Genomic DNA, 12,828 nt, shown 5'->3' on the forward strand with positions numbered 1-12,828 from the left:
TCAGTCACATTCAGCTTTCGTTGGCAGCAGAGGAACTGCGGAAATGAACCATCTTTTAAAAAACAGCTGTGAAGGTTCTGCTGCCACTTCGGCTGAGCAACAACAGCTCTGTTGTGTGTTTCACACTCTGCTGGAGGAGCCAGGTGGGACGGCTGTAAAGGGCAGGGCGGTGTAACGAGGCCGGCGTTGTTTTTTTCCCCCCCTCGAAGCCGAACGAAAACGGCCACCGCGTTCAGTAAGAGACATACAAAATAATAACACTTTATGATGAGACAGTGTTTACAGACTGTCCCGATACAACAGTACTCTGCTCATAGCGGCGAGCGGCATGCTTCTTCCTCTATGTAGCATCGGATGAGGTTATTATAATGTCCGCCACGGCAAATCCAATACACCTCATGCACATCGTGAATGTACAGCTTCAAAACATCACATTGGCAGGCAGCTACTGGAGAGCAACTGATGATCCTCGTGTAACCAACAGAACACTCCTATCTCTAAGTCAAAGTGCATTTTTTTTTTTAAAACTATATAGATTTTACATGAAACAAAGAGGAAATGCATCAAAAGTACAAAACATTCAATGGGTTTCTGCTCCAATGGACTCACCACTGCAGCTAAACCGGCGCCACTTCTGACGACATTTGGTGACCTCGGCGGTGTAAAGAGCACTCGCCAGGATCCGACTGAGGATACATTCATCTGTATACAACAGTAAAACAAAAAAAAAGAAGCCATGGCAGGTCGGAAATGACGTTTTCACAGCTGATGCTGCACAGCTCGGTTTGGCGGTGGGTGAAAAAAAGAAAAAGTGAAAGGAGGTGAACGTTTCTTGGTTTTAAGGATTATCACCAGTGTAACTATTACTAAAGTATTTTTCTTTTCAATAGCAGATCAGAATGGTTTGGTCCCACTGAGTTTAGGAGTGCTGATTCTACTTTTGAGACCTTGACAAAAGAAAAAAAAAAACAAACAAAAAAAAAACCTAAATTCGTGCAGACAGGTGAACTCAATGTTTTAGTGACATAAGAGAAGGAATTAAGATTAAAAATGCTGAGTGAGTCCTTCTACACAACTTGATACCGTATGACCTCCAGGTTTATCAAACTATTTTTGTGCTCCTGTTACAACTGAAACATGTGACTGTGCGGCTACATCTCTACTATTATGAACAACATGGACTTTCAAAAACAAATCAATCCCCCGTGTTCTGGTTATGTCTGAGTGGCGCATTAGAAAAGCTGGACGCAAGAGCAGGTCTGCGAAATAATCCCAAAATCCAAAGGCAGCGAACCAAAAGGCAACAGCTGAAGAGGACATAAGCAAAAACAATGACTGGATTTCTATATATAAATACAACAAAAATGGAAATAGGCTGAGAACCACGTTTGTAAACCTGTAGAAGCTTTTCTTTAAAGAAATTTAGATAACCTCCTGGCAAAGTTTTGAACAGCTCTCACTACATCACGGGTCTGTGGTCCTGTTCTGTTCAGGGAACCAAATGGACGAGCACAGACTCCGCCTTTCGCATCGGGTTTGTTAGGAATGACACTGAAAAGGCCTCGATCTCCAACTCTGCTGCAGAGCTCATAGAAAAAGTGGCAATGAAAGGTAAACACCTCGCCCATTGGAGTCAGCTGGGACATCATTTCTCCCTATCAAAGCTGGAAAACAGGACACATGGTTGTAAAACTACTTGAAGAAAGAGCCACCCTCGTTTCACTGCAGACACTCGGCGTTAGGGCGTTTGGTATCCATGTAATGGCGACTCAATTAAATCAGAAAAAGGCTCATGTAGATGTCGCTTCCTTACTCCTAGAGGTACACGAGAAGTGGGATCTTAAAAATCAGCTTCACCTTCCCACTACAGATCAATCGGCTGTGGATCTGACACAGTTGTAACATGTGAGGGCCTCTGTGTGCCACTTCTGTGCTTCTTTACACAAAACCTAAAAAAAAAAAAAAAAAAAAAAAAAAAAAAGGGTCTTCTGGGGCTGCCCAGATGGTTATGTAAGTATAAAATCATCACAAAAAATGTTCTCATGAAGGTAGCAAACACATCAGAGCTGTTTTCTGTTTGCTCCCTCAGAGGCTGCGTCCCATTATGATGACGTCTTTGGGGAAGCCCTCCATTTTGGCCACTTCGAAGCATCCCAGCTTACTATAGAAGTCCAACATTCGCTTATCAGTCTGACGGACCTTACAGAACGCACCGTGGGACCCTGAAAGCGAGACAAGAAGAAAGAACAAGCGATCAGGACACTGTCTGCTCAAGTGACCACGATGATAGACATTCTGTGAGCAGAGGGCTCTTAAAACCCCAAATGGACGACTGAGACACGGCTGTCATGCTACCTACCATTAGCCTTCAGAGAGGATAATAAACATCCCATCATGCTCTTTGCCACACTGGGGTCGGTTACTTTGGCGTGAACGTCGACCTTGATCAGGGACGGGAAGTTGGAGAGGAAAGAATCGGGCAGACCCTCCTCTTCTTCGTGGAAACTCAACATCATCTTCTGCAGGAGATCATGAGGCAAATTCAGCATGAAGCGACAAACTGGTGGCGATACTGACGACCGACCGGACGGTGCGGGATCCTACCTCAGCCTCCGTCAGGTCTTTCTGGTCGTCGGGCTTGTGGTACTTCTCCTGCATGAAGGGGAGCCAGTTCAGCTTGCACTTCTTGACGAAGGGTTTGACGTCCACCGTGCCGAGCGCGTAGCCGCAGATCCCGTCTTCGTCCTCCAGCACGAAGCCGTAGTCTGAGCTCAGCGTCAGGAGACCGCCGACTAACCTGAGGAGCGGGCACCGAGGAGAACGTCACCGCTGCGCAGCAAAGACGAAACACGAAAGCGACCTTACGAGAGTAAGGTCGTCTCACCTGTCTCCGATGAGGTCCGGGTCGTCGTCAGAGAACGGGGCGTCCTCCATTCCCTCACAGTACATCTCTTTACAGATTTTGTAAACTGCAACCTACAAACAGAAGCACATATGTGACGAAATTACACAAGCTTACCTTCTGTGTAAAACCTAAAAAAATGTTTAATAGCTGCAACATGTATTCAGTATCTAATCTAATTTGCAATATATTTCCATACATGGTCCAGGACCAGCTGTAAAGTCACCCTCGAGTGTCTCACCTCATCTTTGGGAAAGTACGGCCTGATGGAATAGATTTTGGAGGTTGGCATTGACGGTGGAGGCTGGTAGAAAAGATCGTTTGCCCCGTCTATTGGCAACAACCTCTGTGGGTATCAAGACAGACAGGGTCAGGTGGACTGAGGCGAGGCGGCGTGGCGTTGCGGCTGACAGCCTGGCTGTGTATTTGCTCAGCCGAACCACTGCCAGCCCAACAAGGAAAGACCCGAGACAGCAAAACTGCTTTTGGAAGACAGAGAAAACACATCGCGCTCTAAAGTGGGAGTTCCTTGCTGGTCTGACAGTGGACGGCCGAAGCAAACTGCACATCGTTCTGCTTTTCGCTAAAGGAACATGGCACAACAAACACAGACATTTGCTTTGGAGATCTAACAAACGAGGGCTGCATTTTGGTCTGACCAAGGCTTTACTGACTGAAGGAGATGCTCCTTTCCCATTGTTTTTTTTTTTTTCTAAAGGCATCGCAATATTTCGCTGCGCAGGACCCTCCTGTTGAGAAAAATAATGATGCTGGCGCAGGGAGACAGAGGGAACTCCAGGAAAAAAAAATCAAAGTGGAAAATGAGAAGAATTCAATGAATGTTAACCGAGTTACTCTGCATCAAATGTAAGTCTTGACTGGGAGGCCGTTTGACTGTACAGGTGTGTGTTTTTTTTTTTCGTGGAGTTCTCCCATTGCATACATGCTTGCGTACTCGCTGGCGCTGCGATGCTTTTTGCGCGTGCGCTTGCAAAGGGGCTGACGTGGTAATTTGCGCGCTGTGCTTTTCCTGCAAAGAAATGAGATGTCATGAAAATAAAAACCTAGCCATGCTCGCTTGCGCTGCGCGCGCCCAGGGAAAAGCAGCATCTCCTTGGACAGTCGCTGAAAGAGACTATGAAAATAAATACAATGAATGAGAAAAACGGGCTGCGCCAAACTCTGGCTGCAGAGGACGGGTTTTCAGGTCACCCGCTCCCCTCACGCAGGCTGATAAAATCCCAAAAATAATGCAGGGACACAAGCCTCTTTGGTTTTACAAGTCTCAGGGAGTGAACCCGCATGTTATTAAGCCTGGCCCGATGCAATCAGCTCACCTTTGACAGACCAAATCCCTTCATACCTTTGCATATATCACCATAGTCGTCTTTGCTCACAGCACTCTTTTCTCTCTTTTATTTATTTTTTTTTTCCATTTGATTGCTGTAAATTCAGTGCATTAGATACCTGGAACTCTCCTGCTAGACCTCCCCTAAAGGCCCAGGGCTCTTGGTCTCCTCTAAGGAATTGTGCTGAGGACTGACTACGACACCCTGTTAGGAGCAGAGCCAAGCGGACATTGTTACCACAGGATGGGGCTCTCTTACAAAGATGAAGGGAGTGGGGGGATGGGAATGAAGGGGGGAATATGTATCTAGTAGCATAATCAGTATAGGTCAATTAATTTTGGTTTTAATATATTAAAAAAAAAAGGACTGAATTTGGATTACATTGGACTCGGAGAAAACATCTCAGGATGAAATGGGGCTCAAGCACCTAAAGCTTAAGTTTGCAAAGAGGAGCCATGTGCGCGATTTCAATTCAAACTTCATCTCTGCATGTTTGAATATCAAACCCGTGGACTAGGACGTTCAGGTCTGAGGTTATTATGTGCAGTTTTGTGCCAGAGTACGGGGCAAACTGTCTGAAAAGCTGATCCACTACTTCAATAATACAGAGACCACCAGCACTGACACTCATGCCCTCCGTGAACAACAAAGGTAAGCTTTAGCTGCTGTCACCCCACCGAGCTCAGCACCCCGTGTGAAGTCACATTCTCATCTTATCTGCCTTGTCACATGACGAGGGAGCATGAGCCATTAAAAACCAGGAGGACAGTGTGATAGGTAGCAGGGACTCGTCTCGAGTGGGGGGGGGGGGAAGAAAATGCCTTTCTGCTCACTATTGAAAGCCACAGTGAAAACAGACCAAAGACAAAAGACGCTACAGGGACAAAGCAAATCATATGACTACAGCACTTCGAGAGTACGTACGGAGCAGCTCGCTGCTTCTAACAGAGCCTAACCCTGGTTGATGAGACGCCCTGTCATGTGACCAGACAAATGCAGCGCGTGCGCAGGGCACCTAGACATCGCTTTACATTGGAACCTCGCTCTGAGCCCTAAAGCAATTCCTCTGACGAGTGGACATGACGACACCCAGATGCACCCACAAGAAGGAATTCTCTACTTGGCTGTACGGATTTTTTTTAAAACAACAACCCGTAAGGAAGATCTCTTCCTGGATTCTATCCACCCGAGTCCTCTATTCAGACGGCTCCCTCCTACTACAACCAGTAAAAGTGGATACTTCTTGTTTTGTGGCTCTCAGGTTGTGTATGAGACTGTAGAGCGAAGACCCCAGATAGGGGCGGGTTGCATTTTCAAAGTCAAGCGGACATTCCCTTGAGTAGGTGCATCAGACTGGTCTGAGCCATTTCTACTGACAGAAACAAAAAAACAAGTTAGAGGGGGATGCTGCCGAAGAGAAATTTGGGAGTTAACACTTAGAATTCAAACCCAGATCGCTGCGCAAAATGTGACTTCATCCAGAGGGCTGCTTCCTTTTCTCCAAATCAGTCTTGTAACATTTTTTACTTTTAGTTCAAGAAAAGAAAAGAAAAAAAAAAAAATCTAAAAAAAAAAAAAAATCATTTCAAAACACAAAAGAAAGAGACAACGCCTGCACTGTGCATACATCGGCCACTGTCGATCCAATAGCAGTAGAAACTTGTACTGAGGATTCTTCCATCTGTACATAATGAAGGGAGAAAACAGTAGAAAATAGTTATTAGTAAGTGTTCTCAGTACAATAACCAGGGAGGCTGTGACCAAGTGCCGGCTGCACAGCTTCCACATTTGGGGGGGGGGGGGGGGGGGGGGGAAACACGGGGGGCTTATTAAGAACCTTTAAGAGTGACAGCATGTGTCAGCATCCAGGAAGTGACACGGCAAATGCAGTTGCCACAAATGCTGGAGAAACTTGACATGAGGCACTGCTTTTCAGTGATGGTGGAGGTTATAAACACACTCATTAGTGCGTGAGGTCCGTTGTGTTGATGTTTGATGTGGCAGTGCCCGTGTGGGTATGCTGCCTGCTGTGTACTACGGGCCAGAGGCCTCAGCTTTACCATAGAAGCCGGGCAGGACAGAAACCTGTGAATGAAACTGGGTTACAGGGAGTAACCTACAGGCCATGCTGGTGCTTCAGAAACATTCAAAAAGAAAAGCACTCCAGAGGAGTTGGAGGGATTATCACAAGGCTGGATGTCACTCAAACTGTATAACAGTGCACCATCTGACAGAACAGAGGACGAGAGAGAGAGAGAGAAAGAGAGAGCAAGAGAGAGAGAGAGAGGTTTGTTTTTGAGGCGATGGATCACACCGTGATACAGATCGAACAGAGTTTAAAATTCACCAAGTGCCTCATTATGGAGACTGCTCACAGCGAGGCCACATCCTAAGTGATAGAGTTATACACTCAAGTTCCTTCCTGTTAAAATCATTTCCAAATCTTTGCCGTTTATGCACCAGAATGGCCTTCCACAGTTGGTCAGTCAGTCGACTTGCTCTCCAAGCTCGCGTGCGCGCAAGGGCATGGAGGAGGGTGAGGGGGTGGGGGGTGGGCGGGGGATGGGGACTTCCCCCTGGCGCCCATCCCCACAGACGGAGAAATGGCAGCAAGTGTGTCTGTGTGGGAATGCAGCGGTAACGTTACTGGATACACAGCAAGCAGCAGTAACCCTGCTGGGACGTTCTCCACAGAGGCCCGGATTAGATATCGTCAACATGATGAGAGAATAAAAGAGGGAGGGGGTGGGGGGGGCGGTGTTCGCCGTGCAAGCGGCACATAGTCATGGCAGAACAAAAAAAAAAAAAAAAAAAAAAAAAAGAAAACACTCAATACGACTGAAACAAATCAATTAATAGAAGCAGAACTACAGAGTGGTGGTGCGTTTGAAAATGACTGAAATAAGCTGATTAATATCAAAATGCAACTTATGAGTTTTAACTGCAGATCCGCAACCTGCTTACAGGTCCAGAGGATGATCAACAGGAGCTGCGCTGTTTTAAGACTCTGATCAGGAACACTACCATCTGCTAACAGGCGGTCAAATATGTGTAATGCAACTTAGATTAGGTTACAGAGGTTTGGACTACAAAAAAAAAATAAAAAAAGAAATAAGAAATAGGATTCCATGCAGCTAATTATTACTTCAGCCTCATCTGAATGCTTTCTAATGATTTGTGTGTGAGTGAATCTCCGGGATCTAAAGATTTGAATCCGTGCTGCTGCTCTGTAGGGAAAATGTCCCGAAGGTTCCCCTCATACATACCGAGCCACTGGACAAAAGACTTGACCATAGAAATGATGCTCTTGATGTCCCAGATGTAAGGGTAGAGGTCATAGAGGATGGTGCGATTCGCTGTGTTAGACAGCCGTGTGAACATCTGGATGACCGAGCAGCACATTTCTTCAAACTTCTCGGCCCTTGACTGCCATTCTGCGACCTGCATCATGGGAGGAATTAAAAAAAAAGAGAAAGATTTAAACAGTAAATCTCAAATTATTTTTGACAAACATTAGTTTTACATCAATTGTTATAATTGCTCTGACCTACATATACAGTTCCTGTGAAACAAAAAACTCCATTCAACGTAACTACACCCCCCAATGGCCAGGATTGGTACTACACAGCCACCATTTTGTTTTGATCTGCAGCACAAGCAGGTTGATTTATCACACCGTTTTTATTTTTTTCTTACTAACACAGCTTTCTCTGAATTCGACCAGTGTTGCCGTTTACTCCAATCCGCCCACCTTTTCGGATTCCTTCCTCTTGCAGTTGACGCTGACGACGCTGCTGTTCGCCCGGAGCCAGTTGAACTCCTTCAACATCTGCATGGCCTTGGGCCCGTGTTCGTAAGGCAGGTAGAAAAGCTCCGCCAACAAGCACAGGTCCTCGATGGTGATGGGCTCGGCTGTGAACAGTGGCTTCTCGTTGGGCCCGGGCACAAACACTTCCTGAAGACCCACAGTGACAAAAATGACTTTACAGCCAATTCAAAATCTCATTTTTTTTGTTTAAATTGAAATGGCATATCGAGGCGATGACTCACCAGCGTTTGAGGCACCTGTTTGAGCTGATCGTCCGTCTGCATGGGTGCAATATCACTCCCAGAGTCCTCCTGGATGGATTCCTCGGGAGACTTGGACTCCGCCAGACTCTCTTTGTCCGTGTCCATCGGCTTGAGCTCTTCGGACATCTTGTCGGCGAGGATGGGGCCGACGAGCTTGTCCTCTGGTTCGGCTTCTGGTTCCGCCTCGTCCTGCTTCTCAACCACCATCTCCATGGGCTCTTCATCGGAATCCTTCTTCTCCACCTCCACCTCCTCCTGCACAGGATAAAAATGATAATAATAAATCACTTTATTCACCACATTAACATCTTTAATAGAAGATTAGCAACGGCCTCGACGTCATCTTTTCTCCTGCGGTCTCATTAGCCTCACCTCCTCTACTTCTTGAGGTCTTTTCGCCAAGGGGTGTGACAGAGGATCGAGACAGAGAGGAGGCATTGCCGGAGACATGATGGGCTGCTGGAACACAGTCGTGACTGTCGTAGAGGAGCACAGAGACGGAGCGGCCATGGATGACACATCTATGACTGTGCTTTTGGCACCACTCTGAGGCACCTGTCGGCCTGAAAAGAGAACAGCATTATTACACCCAGTCTGGACATACTCCGTGTGTTTCAAGTAACATTTCTAGGAATTACTATGTATTATACAATAATCGAAAAGCACTTACTGTTGTACTGGTGAGGCACACCAAATTCTCCGAGCCACTCGGTGAGAGCCAGTTTGAGAGCAAGCTGTGGACTGTACAGTATGTCTGTCTCCAGCTCTTCGTCACTGCCTTCATTCTCCAACTTGATCTGGATGGACACGGTGCTGTCCTCGCCATCGGCTGAAAGAAGACGAGACACAGAACCTTGATGAATAGCCGGTCTCCTGGTACATCTCATGGATTCACAATCACCAGAACACAAGCGGTAAGAATCAAGAATCATACTTACTCATGACCACGTCCTTTCGTACCCCGTTCATATTTGACTTGTACCAGGTAGCCAAAGTGTGGATTGCCACAAAGTTTGACTCAAACTCGCAGTTGGGATTCGTGAGGACTCCCTTCAATCTGGGGATGAGCTCTGTGGAGCGTCCCTTGTATGGACCCAGAAAAAGCCTCTTCTGATCATAATCATTAGCGTGAATATTGTCCCAGATTACAGGAGCTCTCCTAAGGATTTTAGACACCTCTTCGATGGACTCAACCGAGATGTCTTTAGACACCACTTTGGGGCCTGTGACGAAAACGACAAATTACAATTAATCCCAATATGTTTGACACTTATAGCACATTCATATCAGAGGTAATGTTGTTGATAATATGCAAATACACCTTACCTGTCCAGAGCACGTCAATGCCAGGCAGGAGCTTCTCTCCGACTGTGTGGAGGTAGGGTGACTGAGAGACACTTGGGTAACAAAATGTTCCACAATACTCTGAAGTTTAGGGAAAAGTTTAGGGAAAAAAAATCCATGCAATAAATGTCAAGTGGTCAAAACAGCATGCTAATGTATTTCACAAAAAACATTGATGAAGCTACAATACCTGTGGGGCAGAAAAGGAAGGTTTCAGGTTCTCCCAGATACTGGTAGATTTCGTTGGTAATGGAAACCTGAGCGTGTGCAAATGAGCTGAAGACCTCCTTGTCAGCAGGGCACATGTTGTGATCAATGTCGTCAAAAAGTAAGGCAAATGATTTGCAGCCAAAATGAGTAACCTGCAACAGATGAACAACAAACAAAGTTAACCTGCCATCTTGTCGCGTTATTTGATCATTATTGTCAAATTTGATCATAATACCTGATCAAGTTTCCTCTTAAGTGCAGAAACCTCTTTTTGATTAGAGAAGGTGATGTCCAGTCCAGGAGAAATGGCATAGATGAACTCTATTGCATGCTCCTTTGCAGCACCAATTAATGTCATGAGTTGTTCTAGGAGACAAACCCCACCCCAAAATCATTATGCTCTAACAAACTGTATCAGAAATGTGCAAACTATTCTTCATCATTGGTGTCAAAATTGTTAAATACCTGCTTCTTCGACTGAGTACAACTCTCTCCAGAACATTCGGTGTTTGTAGTCATCCTTGGGAGCATAAAGGTATGTGTTCAGCCCCCATTTCTGCTGCCTGTTTAGAGAAATGTTGCACAAAATCAGTACAATTCAGTATATTCCTGCAATCAAAACCATTACCATGTGTCTGAAAACAATGCACCATACCTTCTAAATAACTCTTTCCTCTGCTCCATTGTCCAGGGTCGACCATAGAAACCTGCAGGAGGACAGCCAAACATTCAGCTTGCATGGTGAGGAATGTGGCCTGTGCTGCTGGCAGCGCAGCAGGATGTAGGCTTTGTTTCGTGTCGTTACTTCTTGGGCCTGACCAATTACCAATTAATTCCGATTGGTATATAAACCTGTTTTTTAATGTGAAAATAACGATCGATCGACAACCAGGTTCTCGATATTTTACAAGATGACAAGGGGGATTGCATTTTAAATTACAACCAAAGATTATCGCAGCATTTCTACATTCTGCTCCTTTGCAATCATCGAATTGATTCACACTGATATCTTATTTGTCAAAAATACCTTCAACGACTCCACTGATGAATTTCCTGAGGCCCATCTGCTCCACGACGATGCCGGATTCTTCCACCGGGCCGGGGGCCTCCACACAAGCCTCTCCGGAGACTGGGCTGGGGCTCGACTCCCCGTCCACCTGCGGCGTGTCTAACGTCTTATCTTTCTGAACCATTTTTTTTTCTTTTTTTGCAGATTCACTTCGGTGCCAAGCGGAAAGATTAATATAAAGCGCGAGAGAGCGCAGAGGCGAGTTTTAATGCGGGTTAGCGCGGCTGATGCGCCGAGCAAAACCAGCGAGAAATAAATCGCGTCACCGACCGTCTGGCGCTGGCTAGGTTATTAACGAGTCTATCAAATAAAATCGAAAATACAATCAGGTTTTGCAGAACATCGTTCGCGCCGGTTAATATCTGGAGAAAACTGCGCGGTTGTTTGGTTCTGGTTGGATCATTCTGTCGTCTCTTTATGGCAGATTTAACCTACTTTTTCTCCTTCTCTTCCTGTTTACACCGAGTGCGCATGCTCAGGGGACCGGCTCGAACCGGTTCACTCCGGATCTGCGTGACAAAACAGAGCAAAGATGTCCAACTGCGAGCGAGATGTTTCACTCCGCTACTGGGAAACGACACAAACCAACCACAGTTACACACTATAAAGTGTTTGTTCCTGCTACCTTGCACAGGAAGCTAATGAATATGTATTTACATTACGTTTCCACAGGATCTGACACTACTTCCCTGTTTAAATTTGTGATAATCACAATAAACGTCCATTCTATCAAAATCAGAAGATACTCAGTTTACCTTTTAGACTTTTGAAGATAAAACATCAACTGGCTGATCAAAACAAAACATTAAATTACACACTATAGGGGGGAAGTTCCCGATCTTGCTGCAGACGTTTATTTATCGGTTCATTTCAGAAACTGAGTTGACGATGTGTGGAGCCGCGAAACATCTTGACATTCCTGCCCATGCTGGGAATGCAGCGGAGCTCCAAACCTCTTTCAAACAGAGAGGAGGAGCCGCTGCTGCAGCTCATAACATCAGCTTCGTGTTCCGTCAGCGAAAAAAAACAAAACAAAAAACACTCGCTTTGTTCTTCACAACTGGATACATTTTTTAAAGAAACCAATGCATAATGCGCATTAGGAAATGCAGGCATGCGCAAGAGGAATGGGCTTTCTGTTGCCAGCCGTCTTCCCAGTAGAAATAACCTATTGTGAGGTGTTATTTATGTATAAATATTTAATGAAATTGTTTCCCCAACATGCCCTAGAAAGAAATGTTGATTAAAATTGACAAAGCGGAGTTTGAAACCAATGCATATTTTATTATAAAACATCAGAACTCTATGTAACTGTGATTATATATGCCAAACTCTTTAGACAGTTTGATACAACAGGGCCAGACCAGTAAAACTAGGTCAACCTAAATCATGAAAGACAGCAACTTCAAATGTTTCAAACTCTTTTTGAAAACACACACATTTGTTTCACAAATGTCAAGCTGAAGGCAAACACTATTTCAAGCATGTTGGTGCAGTAGTTAGTGCCTACAGTGAAGTTGCCATGGGTTTAAATGCTGGCCTTATTGTTTGTAGTCTGTATATTCCCAGGTGTGCATGCGTTTCTTTGTTTGCCCTGCGATGGCCTGGCAGGTTATCCCGGGTGAATCCTGCCCTCGCCCTGCATGAAATAATGTGATATAGAAGATCGATGGATGCTATTAATCCTGATTTATTATGCTTTGAAATTTGAAATTTCGTTGCACTTGTAACTTCGGTAACCTGTTGCGATGACAATAAATATGATCCTGCTTCTTGCTGATCAAGTTTTAATCTGTATAAAATAGTTAAAAAAAGGAGCAAAACTGGGGCATACAGACAGCACTCCCCATCTCTCGCCCCCAAAATTGCACTCTCTATCAATG

At 45.3% G+C, this 12,828-nt stretch overlaps 1 protein-coding gene across 3 annotated transcripts; it reads right to left on the reverse strand.

The window, feature by feature from the left end:
• Positions 1 to 472: 472 nt before the first annotated feature.
• oga (O-GlcNAcase) lies at positions 473 to 11,421 on the reverse strand. Of its 3 annotated transcripts, none has more exons than XM_030106203.1 (19): positions 10,904 to 11,421; positions 10,532 to 10,583; positions 10,342 to 10,439; positions 10,112 to 10,242; positions 9,857 to 10,028; positions 9,649 to 9,747; positions 9,261 to 9,545; positions 8,993 to 9,151; positions 8,695 to 8,885; positions 8,302 to 8,571; positions 8,003 to 8,206; positions 7,518 to 7,692; positions 5,879 to 5,932; positions 4,370 to 4,455; positions 3,144 to 3,248; positions 2,885 to 2,976; positions 2,605 to 2,797; positions 2,360 to 2,519; positions 473 to 2,222 (listed from the first exon to the last, which is right to left on the reverse strand). In XM_030106203.1, exons 1-19 carry the CDS (start codon positions 11,067 to 11,069, stop codon positions 2,086 to 2,088), a joined length of 2,829 nt encoding a protein of 942 aa, XP_029962063.1. In that variant the 5' UTR covers positions 11,070 to 11,421; the 3' UTR covers positions 473 to 2,085. The 3 variants fall into 3 exon arrangements, with proteins under 3 accessions (XP_029962063.1, XP_029962062.1, XP_029962064.1); XM_030106202.1 differs by having other exon boundaries at positions 8,302 to 8,577; XM_030106204.1 differs by lacking the exon at positions 5,879 to 5,932 and having other exon boundaries at positions 8,302 to 8,577.
• Positions 11,422 to 12,828: the final 1,407 nt, after the last annotated feature.

This window comes from Salarias fasciatus, chromosome 13 (genome assembly GCF_902148845.1).
Source record: "Salarias fasciatus chromosome 13, fSalaFa1.1, whole genome shotgun sequence".
NCBI lineage: Eukaryota > Metazoa > Chordata > Actinopteri > Blenniiformes > Blenniidae > Salarias > Salarias fasciatus.

What these genes read in the sequence shown, in the direction of transcription:
- oga (XM_030106202.1), bottom strand. Translation starts at nt 11,069, where the DNA reads ATGGTTCAGAAAGATAAGACGTTAGACACGCCGCAGGTGGACGGGGAG. An exon ending in TGTGCCTCACCAGTACAACA is followed by an intron (nt 8,886 to 8,992) that starts GTAAGTGCTTTT and finishes TTCTCTTTTCAG; the next exon opens with GCCGACAGGTGCCTCAGAGT. An exon ending in TTGGATCGACAGTGGCCGAT is followed by an intron (nt 4,456 to 5,878) that starts GTATGCACAGTG and finishes TGCTCCTAACAG; the next exon opens with GGTGTCGTAGTCAGTCCTCA.